Raw genomic sequence first — 23,460 nt, 5'->3', positions numbered from 1 at the left:
TATATATATATATATATATATATATGTATATATGTGTATATATATATATATATATATATATATATACATATATATGTATATATATATGTATATGGCATCCTGACCAGATGCCCGAACCACCTCATCTGGCTCCTCTCGATGTGGAGGAGCAGCGGCTTTACGTTGAGCTCCTCCCGGATGGCAGAGCTTCTCACCCTATCTCTAAGGGAGACCCCCGCCACACGGCGGAGGAAACTCATTTCGGCCGCTTGTACCCGGGATCTTATCCTCTCGGTCATGACCCAAAGCTCATGACCATAGGCGAGGATGGGAACGTAGATCGACCGGTAAATTGAGAGCTTTGCAGTATATATATACAGTACATATATATATACTGTATATATGTGTACATATATGTATGTATATGTATATATAGCAGGGCTGCGAATCTGTGGGTGTCCCACGATTCGATTCAATATCGTTTTTTGGTGTCACGATTCCATAATATATCGATTTTTTTCGATTCGATTCTCGGTTCAAAAACGATATTTGTCCGATTCAAAACGATTCTGTATTCATTCAGTACATAGGATTTCAGCAGGATCTACCCCAGTCTGCTGACATGCTAGCAGAGTAGTAGATTTTATTTTTTTTTAAAAAGCTTTTATAATTGTAAAGGACAATGTTTTATCAACTGATTGCAATAATGTAAATTTGTTTTAACTATTAAACAAACCAAAAATATGATTTATTTTATCTTTGTGAAAACATTGGACACAGTGTGTTGTCAAGCTTATGAGATGCGATGCAAGTATAAGCCACTGTGACACTATTGTTCTTTTTTTTATTTTTATAAATGTCTAATGATAATGTCAATGAGGGATTTTTAATCACCGCTATGTTGAAATTATAACTAATATTGATACTGTTGTTGATAATATTAATTTTTGTTTCACTACTCGTGTTTTTGTCTTCTCTCAATTGCTCTGTTTATTGCAGTTCTGAGTGTTGCTGGGTCAGGTTTGGTTCTGGAATTGGAATGCATTGTTATGGTATTGCTGTGTAGTGGTTTGTTGGATTGATAAAAAACAAAAATAAAAATAAAAAAAATTGATTTTTCAAAAATGAGAATCGATTCGATTCTTATTCAAATCGATTCGATTCTTATTCGAATCGATTTTTTCCCACACCCCTAATATATATATATATATATATATATATATATATATATATATATATATATATATACATATATATATATATATATATATATATATATATATATATATATATATATATATATATATATAGAGACATGCACCTCGGGATGGATTGATTGGCAACACTAAATTGGCCCTAGTGTATGAATGTTGTCGCTGTGTTGGCCCTGCGATGAGGTGGCGACTTGTCCAGGGTGTTCCCCGCCTTCCGCCCGATTGTAGCTGAGATAAGCGCCAGCGTCCCCCGCGACCCCAAAAGGGAATAAGCGGTAGAAAATGGATGGATGGATATATATATATATATATATATATATATATATATATATATGTATATATATATAATGTGTGTGTACATATATTAAAATGATGGCTATATAGCTTATATAATTCGATATGTCGTGACGACCTATTGTAATCAATCAGACATATAAAGCAGCTAAAATGGATAAGTGTAAAGACTGTTTTTCTTTCTTCCCATCATGCACTCCAACCCTCCATTTTCTACCGCTTATTCCCTTTTGGGGTCGCGGGGGGCGCTGGCGCCTATGGATTTAAACAGGTCTGATTTTGAATTTTTGTCCGGTGTTTGGACGTTTTTCATAATAGCCACAAAGTCCAGTGACCATGTGTGTCGACATTTATGTTAGTTGCATTTTTTTGGCGCCATGACTAGGGAAGGTTGTTTGGATTGTGTCATATAAGGAAAATGCTGTGCTACTAACACAGTACTTTCAAGGATCATTGATCAGATTTACTAAATGGATGTATTTCAGGATCCAAAGTACAGAGGCCATTGAAGTTCTGTACATACTTGGATGTTCTGTATGACTTTTAGGCACAATGTGGTCTGAGCGAGTCGTCCCAGCGCTTGGACCTTCTCAGGTGCTCCTTGGAGCAACGGCTACTAGAACTCCCAGGGGACCACCCCAAAGCCTGTCTGATCAAGGAGGAGCTGGCGTTGGCGTCTTCTTCCGCCTTCAGCTCGCGCCACAGCACCCCTTATGTTCACAACCAGTACAACACCCTGAGTAAACCATCGCCCCTCACAGGTACGTCACCAAGCCAGTCTGGCCTCACACTCCGAGCGCTGACATAATTCTTTGTTCAGGAACTCTTCAGGTGCATCTTCTGGGGTGTGTCGGGCTGCCAGAGGTTGTCCCCGGCAGGAGCAAAGGGAACCCCGTGCTTCTCCCTTCTTACTGTCCTGGAGATGGCCGCGCCTTTAAACTGAGTGGCCTCTACAGCCGCAGCAGCATGAGCCTAAAGATCCCTGGCAAGAACGAGGAGCTGTCTTGTGAGTGTTTGCTGAAATAATAAATTGCCCATGAATAGAAATTCCAGTTATACTCTCTAGATCAGGGGTGTCCAAAAGACGGTCTGCCGGCCGCCCATCAGCCTTTTTAAATTTGGCCCGCGAGGCGCCATGAGGTCAACATCACACCATCATATTAATCTTAAATATCAGGCGGTTCCTGAATGCTATGTATTTGCTGCCATCTTGTGGACAATGTGAATAAATCAGATTAATGACCCTTGACAGTACTTTGAAGTAATGCACAGCATTTACTTATATGACACAATCCAAACAACCGTCCCTAGTCATAGTGCAATTAAAAAAATGTGACTAACATTAAGGTCAACACACATGGTCACACATAACACAACCTGCTCACTGGACTTTGTGGATATCATGAAAAATGTCCGATTACCATAAAAAAATTCTAAATCACACCCAAACTGAGTGCATAATGAGAAAAATGCAAAAGACTCCTCATTTATCCATGTTTAGCACATGTTAGCTGCTGGATATTTCTAATTGATTACAAAACTTTTAAGAAGTTCGTCACGGAAGTAAACAAGGTCAGAGTCAAACTTTCACATATTATAATTCAATTATATTAATTATATATCCATTATATTAATATAATATGTACACATAAACACACATTTATACACACACACACGCATATATATATATTTTGGGCACCCCTGCTCTAAATGAAGCAGAAAGAATGTTGTAGCACTGCAAAAATGAACAAAATGCTCACAGTTATCTGCAGCACAAAAGCTTTAATTATGTCCTCCATGGAGACGATAATAGTCTACAAGTCCCCTCAATAGACTGACTGCATTGCTTTTAAACATCAGATGAGGAATTTTCCAATCTTGATTTGAACAGAAAAAAAAACATTTTACAACGATTATTGCAACTAACAGAAGATTGGAAAAAAAATTTAACTCCTGAAGTTGGTGTCATGTTGATCTTCCTCAGACCACAAACTAGTTGGGTCTCCCTAAAATAACTAATAAAAAACATTAATAAATAAGGTACCGGTCGATGGCGGAGGGTGTGTCAGTCGATCGCGAGCCAGGCATTGAAAAAAATAAACCTAAAAATTAGCGATCATCAATCTTCATCAAGACGTCACTTTTGTCACTTGATTGACATTCACAGCACCCGAGGGTCTTGTGAAATGACGCTGGCTGCTGCGAGCTCATTATTATGAAAAAATGACCGACAGGAAGGCGAGAAACACTTTTTATTTCAACTCTCGTGCCGTCAAAACTCTAAAGACTGACTGAAAAATATGGGCTCAGAAAGCTAGTGCACACAATCTAATGCCGGCAATTAGGGGTGTAATGGTACGTGTATTTGTATTGAACCGTTTTGGTACGGGAGTTTCGGTTTGGTTCGGAGGTGTACCGAACGTGTATACATGCTAGCAGCGACCGGGTGAGGACAACATGTAAAAACCAGAGCTGGAAGACCCTCTTGACTTGTTAAGATCTCCCGTTTGAGAACACTTTGGCTGTGCGATACAACAATGGAGGACGGAGGTTTGCTGATATTGTTCAGCAGCTTTCTTCTGACAACATGTCAAACATGTGTTGCACCTTTCCTGCTTCCGGCTCCCAGACCATAGTCGAGGAGCGCAGGGGAGACACTCCTCCAGGGCTGATGTATTCTTGGGGGCAACACCCTTCACTCTACCCGGCAGTGGGTCTCCACAGCTCCGGACTCCGGGGTAAATGAAGAGTCTGTCGATTAGTAGCAAATCGTGGCTTTATTGAGGTCTTGCACACAGCCAATCCAACAAAACACCAGCCACTCCCACACTCGAGCTAAACTCCCTCACCTCGCTCGCCCACACACACACTGACATCACATGCTGTCACACATTAAAGGGCCACACACACACATACGCTACTCTCATAACACATGCTAACCCTTTTTGAAGCGTCACCACCGCATTCAAGCAGCCTCTCCTCGGCGAGTCAGGCAGGGCAAAGCAATAACAAATGTTTTTATAGCAGCAGATTTAAGTCCATCCATATTGCATTAAAATCTAGATTTTGACCCACTTCTATGGTGGAAAAACAATGAGCCCATATATCCTCTCACTGCCAAGTTAGCCAGGCTAATAAAAGTCTCAATCATTAAATCAAAAAAAGCACTTTATATGTAGAAAGGTTTTGTTAGGAAACCATTCTGAGCCTTATCTTATTTAGTTTTTATTTTATACATGTTGACCACATTATCCCTGGCAATGGACCCTGTGTGTTTATGTATGTTATACCATTGTTTACAAATTTGGTAAATAAATCACCCAAAAAATGTATATTGTGTAGTTTTCTTACTGTACCGAAAATTAACCGAACTGTGACCCCCAAACCGAGGTACGTATCAAACCGAAATTGTTGTGTACCGTTACACCCCAACCGCCAATGTATTTCTTGTAAAGTGTATAAAAAGGAGTATGGAAGCTGGACAAATAAGATGGCAAAAAGCAACCACTTTCATGTGATATTGGACAGAAGGGAGGAAATTATTTCTCCTCCATTTGAAAATGTGGACGTTATCATCACCACTGTCTGATTCTAATCAATGCAAGTCATCAGAATCAGATAATACACCAACTTATATTCTTGTCTTCATGAAAGATTGGTGTTAAACATGCTTTTATTATCATTAAACACCTTTAACTTGTTAACAGAAAAGTCTCTTTCATAAGTAAATAAATATAAAATATATTTATGAATGAGGTTGATCCCCTTGACTTGGTCAATTGAAAAGTAGCTCGCCTGTGTGGGCACCCCTGGTCTAACCTAACCATGCAGATATGCTGATATGTTAAATAATAGGTTTATTGTTTTAGTTATCTTGTTTATTTTACAGAAATTAACACACAGGTCTGGTTATAGGAATTAAATGTTTATTTCATGTTTTTTTAATCATCAATAAAAATGGAGCTGCAAACCACAGATCGCTCCCAAGTCGCACTTTTGACACACATACTTGAGAGTCTAGCCACATTTGTTAATGACACCATTAGGTTTTTCCACCGAATCACATTGAACACATTTGTGCACATCTTTTCAGATAATTTAGCGTTGTGTTTCTATTGTGCTTCTGTGTAAATCACAGCGGACGTGAGCGTGGTGCTGAAGCTGGAGAACACAGTGGTGGGTCAGACCGCTTGGAGAACAGTCGGAGAGCAGGCCTGGGACCAGACCTTCACTGTGGAGCTGGAGAGGGTGAGTGATGGATTGTGTGCTCCAAATGTGGCTTCACCTTTTTTAATAATTGTGTGACATTCTTTAAATCTGCACACGTTCACCTTTAAATCGGCTTCAGTCCGGTCAAGGCGGTAACTTATGTTAACGTCCCGTTGTTTTCTTTTGGATTAGTCCCGGGAGATGGAGATTGCCGTGTACTGGAGAGATTACCGCTCCCTGTGTGCTCTGAAGTACCTGAAACTGGAGGAGTTCTTGGACAACCAAAGACACCGAGTCAAACTGGACTTGGAACCACAGGGGCTGATGCTGGCTGAGGTAGCAACACACAGTCCACGGCAACATGACATTGAAAGACCGTACTTATATGTGTATATTAGAGATGCGCGGATATGCAATTATATCATCCGCAACAGCATCACATAAGTCGTCATCCACCCGCAATCCACCCAAACCAACATTTCATCAAAGCCACACCCGCCCGCCACCCGCCCGTTGTCATATATCTGATATAGACGATGCAAGGCATTAGTGAGGTTAGAAAGTGTAACTCCCTCCAAATAGCACAGACACAATGGCTTTCTTGAAATGATTTATTTAAAGGCTTCCTTTCCCTTCAAATTCACCGTGAAAACTGTGATAAATAAAGCACGTTACAAACGTGAAAAAAATAACTTGCACAGCATGTGGATCAAACATTTTACCAAGTAAAATACCAAATAATGACAAATACCTCGTTGGCCATACCCGGAAGTAGCTTCCTTACATCCGTCGACAGACCAAACGAGACACTTAAAAATAAAAGTATGCCCACATACTGTTTCAAAGAGTGCTGCTCGTTTTTCGTACGTGGGTAACAACATTTAACTATTTACAAATGGTTGATTTCTATAGACTAGTAAGGTAAAGTGTTGTACCTGACAAGTTTGGGCTACCTTGCTTCTGCAGCCTTCATCAGAGGTGTCACGTGATGTTAGCGTGATGTTGTCTGTCACGTGTTATATGGATTGTACCATCAAGTGTTGTCAGGTACAACACTTTACCTACTAGCCTGTATACATCAACCATTTATAAATACACGTCAGTAGGCTAAATGAACCTCTTCAACATAACATATAACTTTGTATAATGTAGCGGCTGGCTACGGGGTGTTGGCCAATGTCTTTGGCTGGGGGGTGGGACTTCCGGGAGAGATAGGGAAGTGACGTTCTCGACAGGAAGTGAGAGGTCGAGTTGTCCCGTGAAAAGCGTTAGAGACATGAGAGCTGTTGTGTGGTTGTATTACATCTTGTGCAATAAAGACAAGACAAACGAAGAAGTTTTATGAGCCTACATCCCTGGGATTATTACAATATATATTTCCGAATTGGTTCAACCGCCACCCGCCCGAATCTATTTAAAATCAATTTTTTCGTCATGTCACCTGCCCGACCCGCGGTTTATCCACGGACTCCGTGCATCTCTAGTATACATATATAAATGCACGGAGTCCGTGGATAAACCGCGGGTCGGGCAGGTGACATGACGAAAAAATTGATTTTAAATAGATTCGGGGGGGTGGCGGTTGAACCAATTCGGAAATATATATTGTAATAATCCCAGGAATGTAGGCTCATAAAACTATATATATATATATATATATATATATATATATGTATATATATATATATATATATATATATATATATATATACAATATAAAAATAACAAGCAATATAGTTATATGTGCAAGGGATTTTATTTGTCGACAGTTACCTTACGTTGCAGTTTTTAACATGTCGCTTTTATTTCAGGTCACTTTTTTTAACCCGGTAATAGAGAGAGGACGAAAACTTCAGAGACAGAAGAATGTCTTCTCTAAACAACAAGGTAGGCTGCCTAGGACCGAATCTTGGTGTTACCATCAGAGGTGGGTGGAGTCGCTTTACCTTGACCTACTCAGTGGCCTAGTGGTTAGAGTGTCCGCACTGAGATCGGTAGGTTGTGAATTCAAAACCCGGCCGACTCATACCAAAGAGTCACTACCTCCCTGCTTGGTACTCAGCATCAAGGGTGAAATGCAGAGGACAAATTTCACCACATCTAGTGTGTGTGTGAGACAATCATTGGTACTTTAACTTTAACTTTAACTTTAGAGTAATTATACTTCACAATAATATAACTCAAGTAAAAACAAAAGGTATTCATCCAAATTCATCCATCCATCTATCCATCTTCTTACACTTATCAGAGGTCAGATAACGGTGGCAACAGCCTAAGTAGAGAAGCCCAGAGTTCCCTCTCCCCAGCCACTTCGTCCAGCTCCTGCAGGGGGATCCCGAGGCGTTCCTAGGCCAGCCGGGAGACATAGTCTTCCCCGTGGACTCCTACCGGTCGGACGTGCCCTAAATACCTCCTGAGGGAAGCGTTCGGGTGTCATCCTGACCAGTTGCCCGAACCACCTCATCTGGCTCTTCTCGATGTGGAGGAGCAGCGGTTTTACTTTGAGCTTCTCTTTTAGGGAGAGCCCCGCCACCCGGCGGAAGAAATTCTTTTCGGCAGCTTGTACCTGTGATCTTGTCATAACCCAAAGCTCATGACCATAGGTGAGGATGGAAACGTAGATCAACCAGTAAATTGAGAGCTTTGCCTTCAGGCTCAGCTCCTTCTGCACCACAACGGATCGATACAGCGTCCGCATTACTGAAGACGCCACACCTGTCGATCTCACGATCCACTCTCCCTCCAAGGTACTTGAACTCCTCCACATGGGACAAGGTCTCTTCCCGCAGATGGCACTCCACCCATTTCTGGGCGAGGACCATGGACTCGGACTTTGAGGTGCTAATTCTCATCCCAGTCGCTTCACACTCTGCTGCAAACCGTTCCAGTGAGAGCTGAATATCCTGGCCAGTTGACGCCATCAGGACCACATCATCTGCAAAAGGCAGAGACCTAATCCTGCTGCCACCAAACCGGATCTCCTCAACCCCTTGACTGAGCCTAGAAATTCTGTCCATAAAAGTTATGAACAGAATCGGTGACAAACGGCAGCCTTGGCGGAGTCCAACACTCACTGGAAACGGGTCCGACTACTACCGGCAATGCAGACCAAGCTCTGCCACTGATCATACAGGGAGCGGACCGCCACAATCAGACAGTGCGATACCCCATACACTCTGAGCACTCCCCACGGGACTTCCAGGGGGACACGGTCAAATGCCTTCTTCAAGTCCATAAAGCACAATGTAGACTCGTTGGGCAAACTCCCATGCACCCTCAAGGACCCTGCCGAGAGTATAAAGCTGGTCCACAGTTCCACGGCCAGGACGAAAACCACACTGTTCCTTCTGAATCCGAGGTTTGACTATCCGGCGTAGCTTCCCCTCCCGAACACCTGAATAGACCTTACCGGGATGGCTGAGGAGTGTGATCCCACGATAGTTGGAACACACCCTCCAGTTCTCCTTCTTAAATAAAAAATAAATGGTAAATGGTTGTACTTGTGTAGCGCTTTTTTACCACTTTTTAAGGAGCCCTAAGCGCTTTGACATAATTTCCACAGTCACCCATTCACACACACATTCACACACTGATGGCAGGAGCTGCCTTGCAAGGCGCTAAACAGGACTCATCAGGAGCAAAGGTGAAGTGTCTTGCTCAAGGACACAACGGACGTGACAAGGATGGTAGAAGGTGGGGATTGAACCAGTAACCCTCAGATTGCTGGCACGTCCACTCTCCCAACTTCGCCACGCCGTCCCCGGCGAGGAACCACCACCCCGGTCTGCCAATTTAGAGGTACCGCCCCCGATGTCCACGCGATGCTGCAGAGTCTTGTCAACCAAGACAGCCCCACAGCATCCAGAGCCTTAAGGAACTCCGTGCGGATCCCATCCACTCCTGAGGCCTTCGCCACCGAGGAGCTTTTTAACTACCTTGGCAACCTCATCCCCAGAAATAGGCGAGCCCACCACAGATTCGCCAGACACTGCTTCCTCATAGGAAGATGTTTTGGTGGGATTGAGGAGGTCTTTGAAGTATTCACTCCACTGATCCACAACATCCACTGTCGAAGTCAGCAGAACACCATCCTCACCATAAACGGTGTTGACAGTGTACAGCTTCTCCTTCCTAAGGTGGCAGATGGTGGTCCAGAATCGCTTCAAAGCCGTCCGGAAGTCGTTTCCCATGTCTTCCTCGAGCTCCTCCAATGTCTGAGTGTTTGCCTCCGCGACCGCTGAAGCCGCACACCGCTTGACCTGCCGGTACTTGTCCGCTGCCTCCATGGTCCTGTGAGCCAAAAAGACCCAACAGGACTCTTTCATCAGCTTGACGGCATCCTTTACCGGTGGGACACCAGCGCGTTCTAGGATTACTGCCACGAAAGGCACACAAACACCTGCGGCCACAGCTCCAATCGGCCGCCTCGGCAATACTGTAGAGGTACAGAACATGGTCTACTTGGCCTCAATGTCCAGCACATCCCTCGGAGGTGGAAATTGAAACTCTCCTTAACAGGAGATTCTACTAGACGTTCCCAGCAGACCCTCACAGCAGACCCTTACAATACGTTTGGGCTTTCCAGGTCTGTCGGACATCCTCTCTCACCATCGCAGCCAACTCACCACCACGTGGTGATCGGTAGAAAACTCCGTCCCTCTCTTTACCGGAGTGTCCAAAACATGAGGCTGCAAATCCCGTGACACAAATACAAAGTCGATCATGGAACTGCAACCTAGGGTGTTCTGGTGCCAAGTGCACATATGGGCACCCTTATGTTTGAACACGGTGTTTGTTTTGGACAATCTGAGAGGAGCACATAAGTCCAATAACAAAACGGCACTTGGGTTTGGATCCAGGCGGCCATTTTTCCAAATCTCGCCTCTCCAGGTAGAACAAGGGAATCACCTGAGGGATCACTCTCCAGTACTCCCTCGGGTGAATCCAAAATGGGTGGGTACTCTGTTTGGTGCGTAAGTATAAACAACAGTCAGGACCCGTCCCTACCTGAAGGCGGAGGGAAGCTACCCTCTTTTCCACTGGATTGCACTTTTTGTCGATAAGTTGTCGATACTTATTCACACTGTTTATCTCAGGAAAAGCGTTCCTGCGTGCCCGTCAGATGAACGTGGACATCAGCACCTGGGTCCGCCTGCTGAGGAACGCCATCCCGAGTGGAAGCAGCCCACCCTCATACACCCGGACTTTCTCCAGCAACATGCTGGCACACAGCACAGGGTAGATGATGCTTTAAATTGGACTTACTGTCAAACTTCAACTCAATCCAAGCCTACTTGTTTCTCCTTGTGTGTGCAGAGAAATCTCAGTCGAGAAACTGACTCTGGACGCTGATTCTTTGCTAAAAACTGATCCTCGACACTCTACCGCTGAGGTAAGTGAGTACTATTGGGAGAGGAAGTGACACTATTGGACTTTAGGGTTGTACTGTTACTAATGAATTCAAAAAGGTAGTATTCTGGCTTTGAAAAATCAGGTTTTTTCATCAACACACACACAGACCACTTGCAAGCAGAAACAGTGTGGAGAAAGAAGCAGGAAAATGGACGGATTCTAGCTTTAAAAATAACGATAAATGTGACGCGATAAACATGGACGCGTCGTTCTGCAAACTGTGCTGTGCTGGAATACAATTACAAATAAAACAACACAATATTGAGGTCAATGATGAATGAAAACGAGCAGAAATATGTTAATTACGTACAATATCTGCCACGTATTTTCACAAATACATACAACGATTGACTTTCAATGTTGGCAAAGACAAAGCCATATTTTCATTTTACAACAACCAAACAAAAAATGAAGAAAAATAATTTTAGTAGCTAGTAGTAGCTATTTGGTGTTATACCGCCTCTAAAAAGTACCAGTCCACCATTGAGACCCTTAACATGCACAAAGAGTCTCCATATTTTGGCCTTATTGAAACACTTAACATGCAGAAAGAGTTCTCATATTTTGGCCTTATTGAGACTCTTGACAAGTACGAAGAGTCCTGATATTTTGGCCTTATTGAGATCCTTAACAGGCACAAATAGTTCTCATATTTTGGCTTTATTGAGACCCTTAACATGCACAAATAGTTCTCATAGTTTGGCCTTATTGAGACCCTTACTATGTATGAAGAGTCCCCATATTTTGGCCTTATTGAGACCCTTAACATGCATGAAGAGTCCCTGTATTTTGGCCTTATTGAGACCCTTAACATGCACAAATAGTTCTCATATTTTGGCCTTATTGAGACCCTTAACATGTATGAAGAGTCCCCATATTTTGGCCTTATTGAGACTCCTACCAAGTACAAAGAGCCCCCATAGTTTGGCCTTATTGAGACCCTTAACATGCACAAAGAGTTCTCATAATTCTGCCTTTTTGAGACCCTTAACATGCACAGAGTTCTCATATTTTGGTCGTATTGAGACCCTTAACATGTATGAAGAGTCCCCATATTTTTGCCTTATTGAGGCCCTTAACATGCATGAACAGTCTTCATATTTTGGCCTTTTGGAGACCCTTAAAACGCACGAAGAGTTCTCATATTTAGGCCTTATTTAGGCCCTTAACATGTATAAAGAGTCCTGATATTTTGGCCTTATTGAGACTCTTGCAAGTACGAAGAGTCCCCATATTTTGGCCTTATTGAGACCCTTAACATGCATGAAGAGTCCTGATATTTTGGCCTTATTGAGATCCTTAACAGGCACAAAGAGTTCTCATATTTTGGCCTTATTGAGACCCTTAACATGTATGAAGATTCCCCATATTTTGGCCTTATTGAGATCCTTAACATGCACAAATAGTTCTCATATTTTGGCTTTATTAAGACCCTTAACATGTATGAAGAGTCCCCATATTTTGGCCTTATTGAGGCCCTTAACATGCATGAAAAGTCTTCATATTTTGGCCTTATGGAGACCCTTAAAATGCATGTAGAGTTCTCATATTTAGACCTTATTGAGGCCCTTAACATGTATGAAGAGTCCCCATTGTTTGGCCTTATTGAGGCCCTTAACATGCACTAAGAGTTCTCATATTTTGTTCTTATAGAGACCCTTAGCATGCATGAAGAGTCCCCATATTTTGGCCTTTTAGAGACCCTTAACATGCATGAAGAGTTCTCAGATTTTGGCCCTATTGAAGCCCTTAACATCCACATACAGTCCCCATTGTTTGGCCCTATTGAGGCCTTTAACATGCACGTAGAGTCCCCATATTTTGGCCTTATTGAGGCCTTTAACATGCACGTAGAGTCCCCATATTTTGGCCTTATTGAGGCCCTTAACATGCAAACTGTGCAACAATTGTTCTTAGACATTTTTCAGCTAAAAAAGGGGTCATACTTTTACGAACTTCTCCTAAGGACGTTGGACAATTGAGTCGTGATTAAAATGACAGATACCACACATATAAGCGATGATAAATAAATAAACACATTTTTCCTTCGCCATAAGATGTGGGCGTGCCATGGCGCCAAACATTGAGGCAATGTTTTTATCCATTTTTATTTCAGCTAAAAAAAATGGTCGTACTTATAGATATTCTGCTAAGGACTTTGGCCAAATGAGTCGCGGTTAAATGACAGATACTACACATTGAATTGATGTAAAATTGCGGATTAATTTTGATCAAACCACACGATGTGGGAATGGGATGGAGACCAAACTTTTCTCTGATGGTTTTTAGCCAGTTTTTCAGTGGAAAAAAAGGTTAATACTTTTATGAACTTCTCCTAAGGACTTTGGCCAAATGAATCGCGGTTAAAATAACAGATGCTACACCTTCAGTTGATGATCAATTGCGAACACATTTTTTGCCAAACATTGCAACTTTTTTTAGCCATTTTTCAGCTTAAAAAAGAGGGTTGTACAGATACCACACATTGAGTTGATGTTAAATTGCAAATTAATTTTGCCTATGCCATAAGATGTGGGCGTGGCATGGCGCCAAATATTGCTCTGATGATTTGCCACAAAACACGAAACGATGGTAACTCCACTACACAAAATCAGATCTGGATCCTAATTTGGTGGAAATGACGCTGATGACACCCTGAAGTGTCCGATTGGTCAGTACCTGTTCTTGCCTACTCGTAGTGGGTGGAGCCTAGTGGCGAAAACTGCCCCACGCCATCACCAAACTAACTGTCATTTCTGCACTTAAGGTGATCAGAGACAAATACTAATACTGATGGCTGATGATAAATTGTAAAAAAATGTTTTGCAAATGACAGGATGTGGGCGTGGCATGGCGCCAAACTTTGATCTGATTGGTCGCCGCAAAACACGAAATGTTAATATCTCCATTCCACAATTTCTGATGTTCATCCTAATTGCTACAACTGATGTCAGATGTGACTTTAATTCAGTTTTATCTTATTGTTTTTGATATTATCAGTGCCCGCCTTTTCGTGGCCCCTAAAGTGCATGAAAAATCCCCATATTTTGCTGGTGCATCGGGTATTGTGCCAAATGTTATATTTTGGGGGGTCTCAACATTGTTGGTGGTGGGGGTCAAGGCTTGGGGAAGGATGTGACCGCAGGTGTCAGGCGTGGTACTAGCCGTAGTGTGCAGCAGATTTGGTAGGGAGAGTTGGCATGGAAACGTGTGTGGCAGATGGCGTGTTCATGAGGGGTCGCAGCATTAGGGGATTTTTTTTCGAGAACTAATAAAGGATGAGAATTATCTAGCACTGACATGCTGATGTTCGACTTCTCCCTCTTTGTTGTTGTTATCGTCTTTTGTCCCATTGCGGCGTTCTAAAGCAGCACACGCCGGCTATTGAGCCTGCTACATCCATGCCGGATGGTCCTGTTCCCAACCGGGCAACCCGATCACAGTCCCAGAACTCTTTGTGCAGGTGCCAAAACACACATGCACACACTTTCTGAGGGCATTTTTTTGCAAAATAACCAACAGTGCGACATCATACAAACATACATATACACATACATGTACATATACATACATACAAACATACATATACACATACATGTACAAACCCTGTTTCCATAAGAGTTGGGAAATTGTGTTAGATGTCAATGTAAACGAAATACAATGATTTGCAATTTATTTTCAACCCATATACAGTTGAATATTCTACAAAGACAACATATTTGATGTTTGATGTTTTTTTTGCAAATAATCATTAACTTTAGCATTGGATGCCAGCAACACATGACAAAGAAGTTGGGAAAGGTGGCAATAAATACTGATATTTATTGCCACATTTCTTACGGACAGGTGAGTGCCATGATTGGGTAAAAAAACAGCTTCCCAAAAAAATGCTTAGGGATTTCAACATCTACGCTCCATAATAACATCAATAGGTTCAGAGAATCTGGATAAATCACTCCACATAAGCGGAATGGCCGGAAACCAACATTGAATGACCGTGACCTTCGATCCCTCGGACGGCACTGTATCAAAAAACGACATCAATCTCTAAAGGACATCACCACATGGGCTCAGGAACACTTCAGAAAACCACAGTCACTAAATACAGTTTGTCGCTACATCTGTAAGTGCAAGTTAAAGCTCTACTATGCAAAGTGAAAGCCATTTATCAACAACATCCAGAAACGCCACCGGCTTCTCTGGGCCTGAGATCATCTAAGTGGAAAAGTGTTCTGTGGTCTGACGAGTCCACATTTCAAATTGTTTTTGGAAATATTCGACATCGTGTCATCCGGACCAAAGGGGAAGCGAACCATCCAGACTGTTATCGACACAAAGTTCAAAAGCCAGCATCTTTGATGGTATGGGGGTGCATGAGTGCCCAAGGCATGGGTAACTTACACAACTGTGAAGGCACCATTAATGCTGAAAGGTACATACAGGTTTTGGAACAACATATGCTGCCATCTAAGCGCCGTCTTTTTCATGGACGCCCCTGCTTATTTCAGCAAGACAATGCCAAGCCACATTCAGCACGTGTTACAACAGCGTGGCTATGTAAAAAAAGAGTGCGGGTACATTCCTGGCCCGCCTGCAATCCAGACCTGTCTCCCATGGAAAATGTGTGGCGCATTATGAAGCGTAAAACACGACAGAGGAGACCCCGGACTGTTGAACGATTGAAGCTCTACATAAAACAAGAATGGGAAAGAATTCCTCTTTCAAAGCTTCAACAATTAGTTTCCTCAGTTCCAAACGTTTATTGAGTGTTGTTAAAAGAAAAGGTGATGTAACAGTGGTGAACATGCCCTTTCCCAACTACTTTGGCACTTGTTGCAGCCATGAAATTCTAAGCTACTTATTATTTGCAAAAAAAAATAAAGTTTATGAGTTTGAACATCAAATATCTCGTCTTTGTAGTGCATTCAATTGAATATAGGTTGAAAAGGATTTGCAGATTATTGTATTCCGTTTATATTTACATCTAACACAATTTCCCAACCCATATGGAAACGGGGTTTGTACATTCACTGTACAGACATACATATACAAATATTGTACATATACATACATATACACATACTGTACATATACATACATACATACATACATTCATGCATATAATCACTTTTCATCACACATATATTAACATTGTTGCCCTGGGGGAAACTAGGTAACACACTGACAAAGCTTAACTTATTGCTACTATAACAATCTACAAGTTTAATAAAGTCTGTTTGTCTTTTATTTCCCTCCATTTATCTGCTTTCTGGCAGATTAGTCATCATCAAAATGTGACTTTTGAAAAGTCAGATTGCCGAGATGAATCAAAGTCTGCCGGTTTTAGTAACCTGTGTGTCATCTCTCCCAGACCGAGGGCAGGCCCTGTTGGCCTGCAGGACTTCAAGCTGATTGCAGTGCTCGGCAGGGGGCACTTTGGCAAGGTAAGAACTCTATTTGATGATCCACACACTTTTTTTATGTACGGTTTTCTTCTAGAACGAGACTGACGTTACTGAATATTTCTCATAGTTAGTAGCCCGATATTCTTCTTTGTCAGTTCCAAAAAGACGTTACATTTGACCTTGATATAAATGACCTTGGTTTTATTTCAATTGTATGATTAATCATGACTGATGCCATCATTTTTGTCACATGAGTTAACGCAGGGGTGTCCAAAGTCCGGCCCCGTGGCCTTTTGCGGCTCGTAGCTAATTTTTGAAAGGCCCGTAGTACAATTGTTAGCATGCTAATATTAGCACGATAGCTTTTTTTTTTCAAATTTTCCACTTATACACCTCAGCATGAAATTTATTTTTTTCATGAACGCTACGAGTTAGCATGCTAATGTGAGTAGGTTAGCTTTTTCGCAAATTTTATCGGTAGTGTCATGTTTCGGTACTTGACATATGCTAACGTTACCAAGCTAGCATTTTTGACACATTTTTTAGTTACACATTGTGGAAATATATTTTTCCTGCTTGACACATGCTAGCATTAGCATTCTAGCAGGTGTACACCTCAGTGTCATATATTTTGGTATTTCACTATTGCAAACACTAAACATGCTATTGTTAGGATAATAGTATAGTATTGTTAGCATGCTAGCTTTTTTTTAGCTCATATTTTTTATCACTTGACATTATATATAAATGACCTTGGTTTTATTTCAATTGCATGATTAATCTGCATTTTTACTCAACTGATGCCATCATTTCTGTGACATGGGTTAACGCAGGGGTCTGCGGCACAATTATTAGCATGCTCATATTAGCATGATGGCTTTTTTTTTGCAAATTTTGCAGGTATTCACTTTAGCATCAAATATTTTGTTTGTTTACGGATGCTACCGGTTAGCATGCTAATGTTAATGGGTTAGCTTCTTTAGGTATATTTTCATGCTTGACACATGCTAACATTAGCATTCTAGCTTTTTTTCAAGCTAATTTAGCAGGTATACACCTCAATGTCTTATATTTTGGTATTTCACTATTGCAAACAGTACCTATAGTATTGTTAGCATGCTAGCTTCTTTTTTAAGCTCATATTTTGTATTACATGATGCTTTGTATATTTGATCTTGGTTTTATTTCAATTGCATGATTAATCTGCGTTTATACTCGACTAATGCCATCTTTTTTGTGACATACGTTAACGCAAGGATGTCCAAAGTGTGGCCCCGGGGTCATCTGCGGCCCGTAGCTAATTTCCTAGCGGTCAGCGGCACAATTATTAGCACGATAGCTTTTTTTTATTTTTATTTTGCAGGTATACACTTTAGCATCAAATATTTTGTTTGTTTACGGATGTTACCTGTTAGCATGCTAATGTTAATGGGTTAGCTTCTTTAGCTATATTTCCATGCTTGACACATGCTAACATTAGCATTCTAGCTTTTTTCCAAGCTAATTTAGCAGGTATACACCTCAATGTCTTATATTTTGGTATTTCACTATTGCAAACAGTAACTATAGTATTGTTAGCATGCTAGCTTCTTTTTTTTAGCTCATATTTTGTATTACGTGATGCTCTGTACAATTGATCTTGGTTTTATTTCAATTCCATGATTAATCTGCGTTTATACTCGACTGATGCCATCTTTTTTGTGACATACGTTAACGCAAGGATGTCCAAAGTGTGGCCCCGGGGTCATCTGCGGCCCGTAGCTAATTTCCGAACGGTCCGCGGCACAATTATTAGCATGATAGCTTTTTTAATTGTTTGTTTTGCAGGTATACAATTTAGCATCAAATATTTTGTTTTTTTACGAATGCTACCTGTTAGCAGGCTAATGTTAATAGGTTAGCTTCTTTAGCTATATTTCCATGCTTTACGCAAGCTAACATTAACATTTTTTTTTTTAAAGCTAATTCAATGTTTTATATTCTGGCATTTCACTGATGCAAACAGAAAGCATGTTATTGTTAGCATATTAGCATAGTATTGTTAGCATGCTAGCTTTTTTAGCTCATATTTTTTGTTACTTGACTTAACCTGGCCAGTGCGCTAACTGTTAGCATTTCAGGTTAGCTTTGACTCTTGAGCATTCACACACAATTTCCACCGCATTTTTTAGCTGTGTTAAAATAATTAATATATTGTCGTGGTTTTGAAGGTGAAACTTGCAAAATGCCCCCCGCATCTGTAGATTTGTCAAATTTGTGGCCCTCAGTGGAAAAACTTTGGGCGCACCCCGCATGAACATGTTCATATTATTCAGAATTGTGTACTTCCACAGGGTCCCCCCATCTGCGGTCCCCTCCAAGGTTTCTCATTGAGTTTGTTGAGTTTTTCCTTGCCCTGATGCGGGATCTGCAGCCCTTTGAGACACTTGTGATTAAGGGCTGTATAAATAAACTTTGATCGATTGATTGATTGATACTTTGGTTTGTCCTCAAGGTGCTGCTGTCGGAGCACACGCGTACGGGCTGTCTGTACGCCATCAAGGCCCTGAAGAAAGGAGACATCATCACGCGCGACGAAGTGGAAAGGTAACGCCGCCGTAGCCGACGCCTCATTTACGCAGTGGCACCCGGCCCTCACCCTCACCGTGGTCCCTCGCCAGTCTGATGTGCGAGAAGCGAATCTTCGAGACGGTCACCGCCGCCCACCACCCCTTCCTGGTCAACCTGCTGGCGTGTTTCCAAACGCCGCAGCACGTGTGTTTCGTCATGGAGTACACGGCAGGGGGCGACCTGATGATGCACATCCACGCTGACGTCTTCTCGGAGCCGCGTGCTGTGTGAGTAGCCTTTCAAAATAAAATGACCGAGCGACAAACTAACCAATCGGACCCTTCAGGAATTTGCGAGTTATTTTAGTATTGCCAAAACCTAAAATGGCGTAATTTGTGTGTTTCTTGTATCGTAAATACGGACCTATAAGTTGCTACCTTTTTTCCTACGCTTTGAACCCTGCGCTTTATAAAACGGTGCGGCTAATTTATGGATTTTTCGTGCCTGACGGCCAGCTGTAAAGTGAAACAAGCATACACATTGAAGAGGTGTGTTATTGTTTGGGCTATGGCGCCATCTTGTGGACGAGTTTAGACTGTTTAGATTTTTTTTTTTTTTTAAACTTACCATAAATACAGTTTTTGTTTGGCCTTTTACCTAGGGCTGGGCGATATATCGATGTACTCAATATATCGCGGGTTTGCCTCTGTGCAATATAGAAAATGACCATATCATGATATTCGAGTATATGTTCTCACGCAGTTGCTTTTAGCTGCGGGCATTACACTACAGGCTTTTTCCTGTTTCTCCTTCTCACAGACAGCAAGCGCACCTTCTTACATACGTCACATACATATACGCCCTCACGGAGCAGAGAGGTAGCAGCATGGGTAACGTTAGCTGTGATGCTAGCGGAGCCGTGCAAGTGGTAATACAAGAAAGAGAAGGTGCGAATCTGGTAACAAATGAAGGAAGAATTCATTCCCAAGAAAAACAGCAGGGGGTCCATCGTCTGGCAGTGGTTTGGCTTCAAGTGGGAATATTTCGGACAGACCGCCGTAATTTGTCAAGTGTGGGGCAAAAGCGTTGCTACGAAAAGTAGCATTACTGCTAATACGTAGCATCATTTGAAAAGTGACCTGCTAGAGAATGAAGAGTGCTTACTCCGCATTTCAACATCTCCGTTCTGTGCCACACCAACAAAATGTCGAGAGAAAAAACATTTCCTCATCAACACCGTATGAAACAAATAGTCAACAACATAAGGAGATAACGTCTGTAGTAACCTACTACATAGCGATTTGATGTCCTATTATGCAGCTCATTTTTTTGGGACAATTATTAAAATATCTTGTGTGACATCATGCACAAAAGTGCACTTTATTTGTTTTAAAATATTGTAGTGGCGTTCTGTACAAAAAGTGCACTTTGATTTAGTGTTTTTTTGATATGTCATCTTAGTGACATCATGCACTAAAGTGCACTAATAGCTTGTTTTAAAATGTGTCTGACTTTCTGGTTTGGAAATGACTTGAATGTTTGTGCCACTGCTTAATAACTGTTTAATAAATACAGTTTTTCTGCATGAAAGTTTAAAAGTAGCGTATATCAATGCAGTATAAAGAAGAATGTTTTAATGTAGACACATAGAATCATCGTACTGCTGTGATTATATGCATCAAGTGTTCATTCAAGGCTAAGGCAAAATATGGAGATAAATATCGTGTATTGCAACATGGCCTAAAAATATAGCGACATTAAAAAAGGGGCATATCGCCCAGCCCTACTTTTACCCGTCTATAGCGTTTCTACTCGTATGGATTCTTCATTCATCAATCCTAGCAAAGTTTGTAAGTTTTACAATATAACTAAAACAATTCTTGCTTACTATAGCGTCCCATGTCATGCATAATAGCTATTGTAATGTACTGTAATGAAGCTAGCCGCGTTACGTGTTTCTGTGTTAGTATAATTAACTTACAATGACATTCGTTTTGTATTGTTTCAGTTCAATAAATTCCTCAGTAAATTTACCAAAACGTCACAGTGGAGTTATCAAGTCTGTTTAGCTGATTGGAGAGCTAGCTTGTGCAGCTAGTGGGTCTGTTTGTTTTGCATTGATTGAGAAGTTTATTGACATCTTAAAGATTTGAATCCATGTTTTTTTTTTAAAAGGGCAAATGGATGGAACAAAAAGCCAAAGGGCTTTGTTACATATTAATGACAATGACTTGTGTTTTGTTTGATCAGCTGTTTTACTGCCGTGTTGCAGACACTGTTTGGAAACAATTAAGGTATGGAAATAAATATATACAGAATATTAGGAAGTAAATAACTCATTTCACAATATATATATCTGCAACTTATAGTCCGGTGTGGCTAATATATGTAAAACTATTTTTTTTCTTCTAAAATGTAGTGAGTGCTCTCTATGGTCTGGAAAATATGGTAATTTTAACTAGGTATGTCCAATAATTTATAAATATCGGCCAATAATGGCTTTAAAATGTAATATTGGAAACTATTAATTAATAAATAATAACAATAATAAATTATTAATTAATAATTATCATCATTTCCAATTATTATTATTATTATTTCCCACTCCAGGCTGGGCCCCCTTAGAAGCACAGTCCAGATTGTAATTTTTTACTCATCCTTCCCCGGCGTTTTACCTTTTTCCCCATCTTTTACGGGGCGCCTTGTGTCGACCCATCAGCGTTCGTGTTCTGTAACCCTGTACACTGTTTGTTTGTCTAATCTTGAACGGGTTTGTGCTGAAAACAAACTTTCCTTGTACTTGTGCAATGACATTAAAGACCTATCTGTCTATCTATCGGTATCGGTTTCAAAAAGTAAAATTCATGACTTTTTAAAACGCCGCTGTACGAAGTGATACACGGACGTAGGGAGAAATACAGAGTAGTTGCATCTCCCAGTCATACTTGCCAACCCTCACGATTTTCACGGGAGACTCCCGAATTTCAGTGCCCTCCCGAAAATCTCCCGGAGCAACCATTCTCCCGAATTTCTCCCGATTTCCACCCAGGCAACAATATTGGGGGCGTGCCTTAAAAGCTCAGACTTTGCGTGCCGGCCCGGTCACATAATATCTACGGCTTTTCACATACACACAAGTGAATGCAAGCTTGCTTGGTCAACAGCCATACAGGTCACACTGAGGGTGGCCATATAAACAACTTTAACACTGTTACAAATACAAACCCCGTTTCCATATGAGTTGGGAAATTGTGTTGGATGTAAATATAAACGGAATACAATGATTTGCAAATCATTTTCAACCCATATTCAGTTGAATATGCTACAAAGACAACATATTTGATGTTCAAACTCATAAACTTTTTTTTTTTGTGCAAATAATCATTAACTTTAGAATTTGATGCCAGCAACGCGTGACCAAGAAGTTGGGAAAGGTGGCAGTACATACTGATAAAGTTGAGAAGTACTCATCAAACACTTATTTGGAACATCCCACAGGTGTGCAGGCTAATTGGGAACAGGTGGGTGCCATGATTGGGTATAAAAGCAGCTTCCATGAAATACTAAGTAATTCACAAACAAGGATGGGGCGAGGGTCACCACTTTGTAAGCAAATTGTCGAACAGTTTTAGAACAACATTTCTCAACGAGCTATTGCAAGGAATTTAGGGATTTTACCATCTACACTACGTAAAATTCACAAAAGGTTCAGAGAATCTGGAGAAATCACTACACGTAAGCGATGATATTATGGATCTTTGATCCCTCAGGCGATACTGCATCAAAAACCAACATCAGTGTGTAAAGGATATCACCACATGGGCTCGGGAACACTTCATAAAACCACTGTCAGTAACTACAGTTGGTTGTTACATCTGGGAGTACAAGTTAAAAGTCTGCTATGCAAAGCAAAACCCATTTATCAACAACACCAAGGAACGCCGCTGGCTTCTAAGATGGACTGATGCAAAAGGGAAAGTGTCCTGTGGGCTGACCAGTCCACATTTCAAATTGTTTTGGGAAACTGTGGACGTGGTGTCCTCCGGAACAAAGAGGAAAATAACCATCCGGATTGTTATAGGCGCAAAGTTCAAAAGCCAGCATCTGTGATGGTATGGGGGTGCATTAGTGGCCAAGCCATGGGTACTTTACACATCTGTGAAGGCACCATTAATGCTGAATGGTTCATACAGGTTTTGGAGCAACATATGTTGTCATCCAAGCATCGTTATCATGGACGCCCCTGCTTATTTCAGCAAGAAAATGCCAAGCCACGTGTTACAACGGCGTGGTTTCGTAGTAAAAGAGTACAAGTACTTTCCTGGCCCGCCTGCAGTCCAGACCTGTCTTCCATCGAAAATGTGCGGCTTATTATGAAGCGTAAAATACGACAGCGG

At 41.4% G+C, this 23,460-nt stretch overlaps 1 protein-coding gene across 4 annotated transcripts in view; it reads left to right on the top strand.

Annotated features, from left to right (window-relative positions):
• Window positions 1–23,460, top strand: part of LOC133541795 (serine/threonine-protein kinase N1-like) — a 140,538-nt gene that overhangs the window by 101,898 nt on the left and 15,180 nt on the right. For 3 of the 4 annotated variants that reach the window (XM_061885388.1, XM_061885387.1, XM_061885385.1), the window contains exons 6-16: window positions 2,035–2,248; window positions 2,308–2,493; window positions 5,626–5,735; window positions 5,889–6,032; window positions 7,508–7,583; window positions 10,793–10,934; window positions 11,013–11,088; window positions 14,477–14,571; window positions 16,480–16,552; window positions 19,008–19,099; window positions 19,174–19,350. In XM_061885388.1, the coding sequence (XP_061741372.1) occupies window positions 2,035–2,248; window positions 2,308–2,493; window positions 5,626–5,735; window positions 5,889–6,032; window positions 7,508–7,583; window positions 10,793–10,934; window positions 11,013–11,088; window positions 14,477–14,571; window positions 16,480–16,552; window positions 19,008–19,099; window positions 19,174–19,350 (1,385 nt within the window). The remainder of the gene's footprint in view (window positions 1–2,034; window positions 2,249–2,307; window positions 2,494–5,625; window positions 5,736–5,888; window positions 6,033–7,507; window positions 7,584–10,792; window positions 10,935–11,012; window positions 11,089–14,476; window positions 14,572–16,479; window positions 16,553–19,007; window positions 19,100–19,173; window positions 19,351–23,460) is intronic. The other variant, XM_061885386.1, reaches the window with a different exon arrangement.

This window comes from Nerophis ophidion, linkage group LG23 (genome assembly GCF_033978795.1).
Source record: "Nerophis ophidion isolate RoL-2023_Sa linkage group LG23, RoL_Noph_v1.0, whole genome shotgun sequence".
NCBI classification, from domain to species: domain Eukaryota; kingdom Metazoa; phylum Chordata; class Actinopteri; order Syngnathiformes; family Syngnathidae; genus Nerophis; species Nerophis ophidion.
Note: the sequence above shows the minus strand (reverse complement) of the source record. Positions and strands in the feature narration are given on the sequence as shown.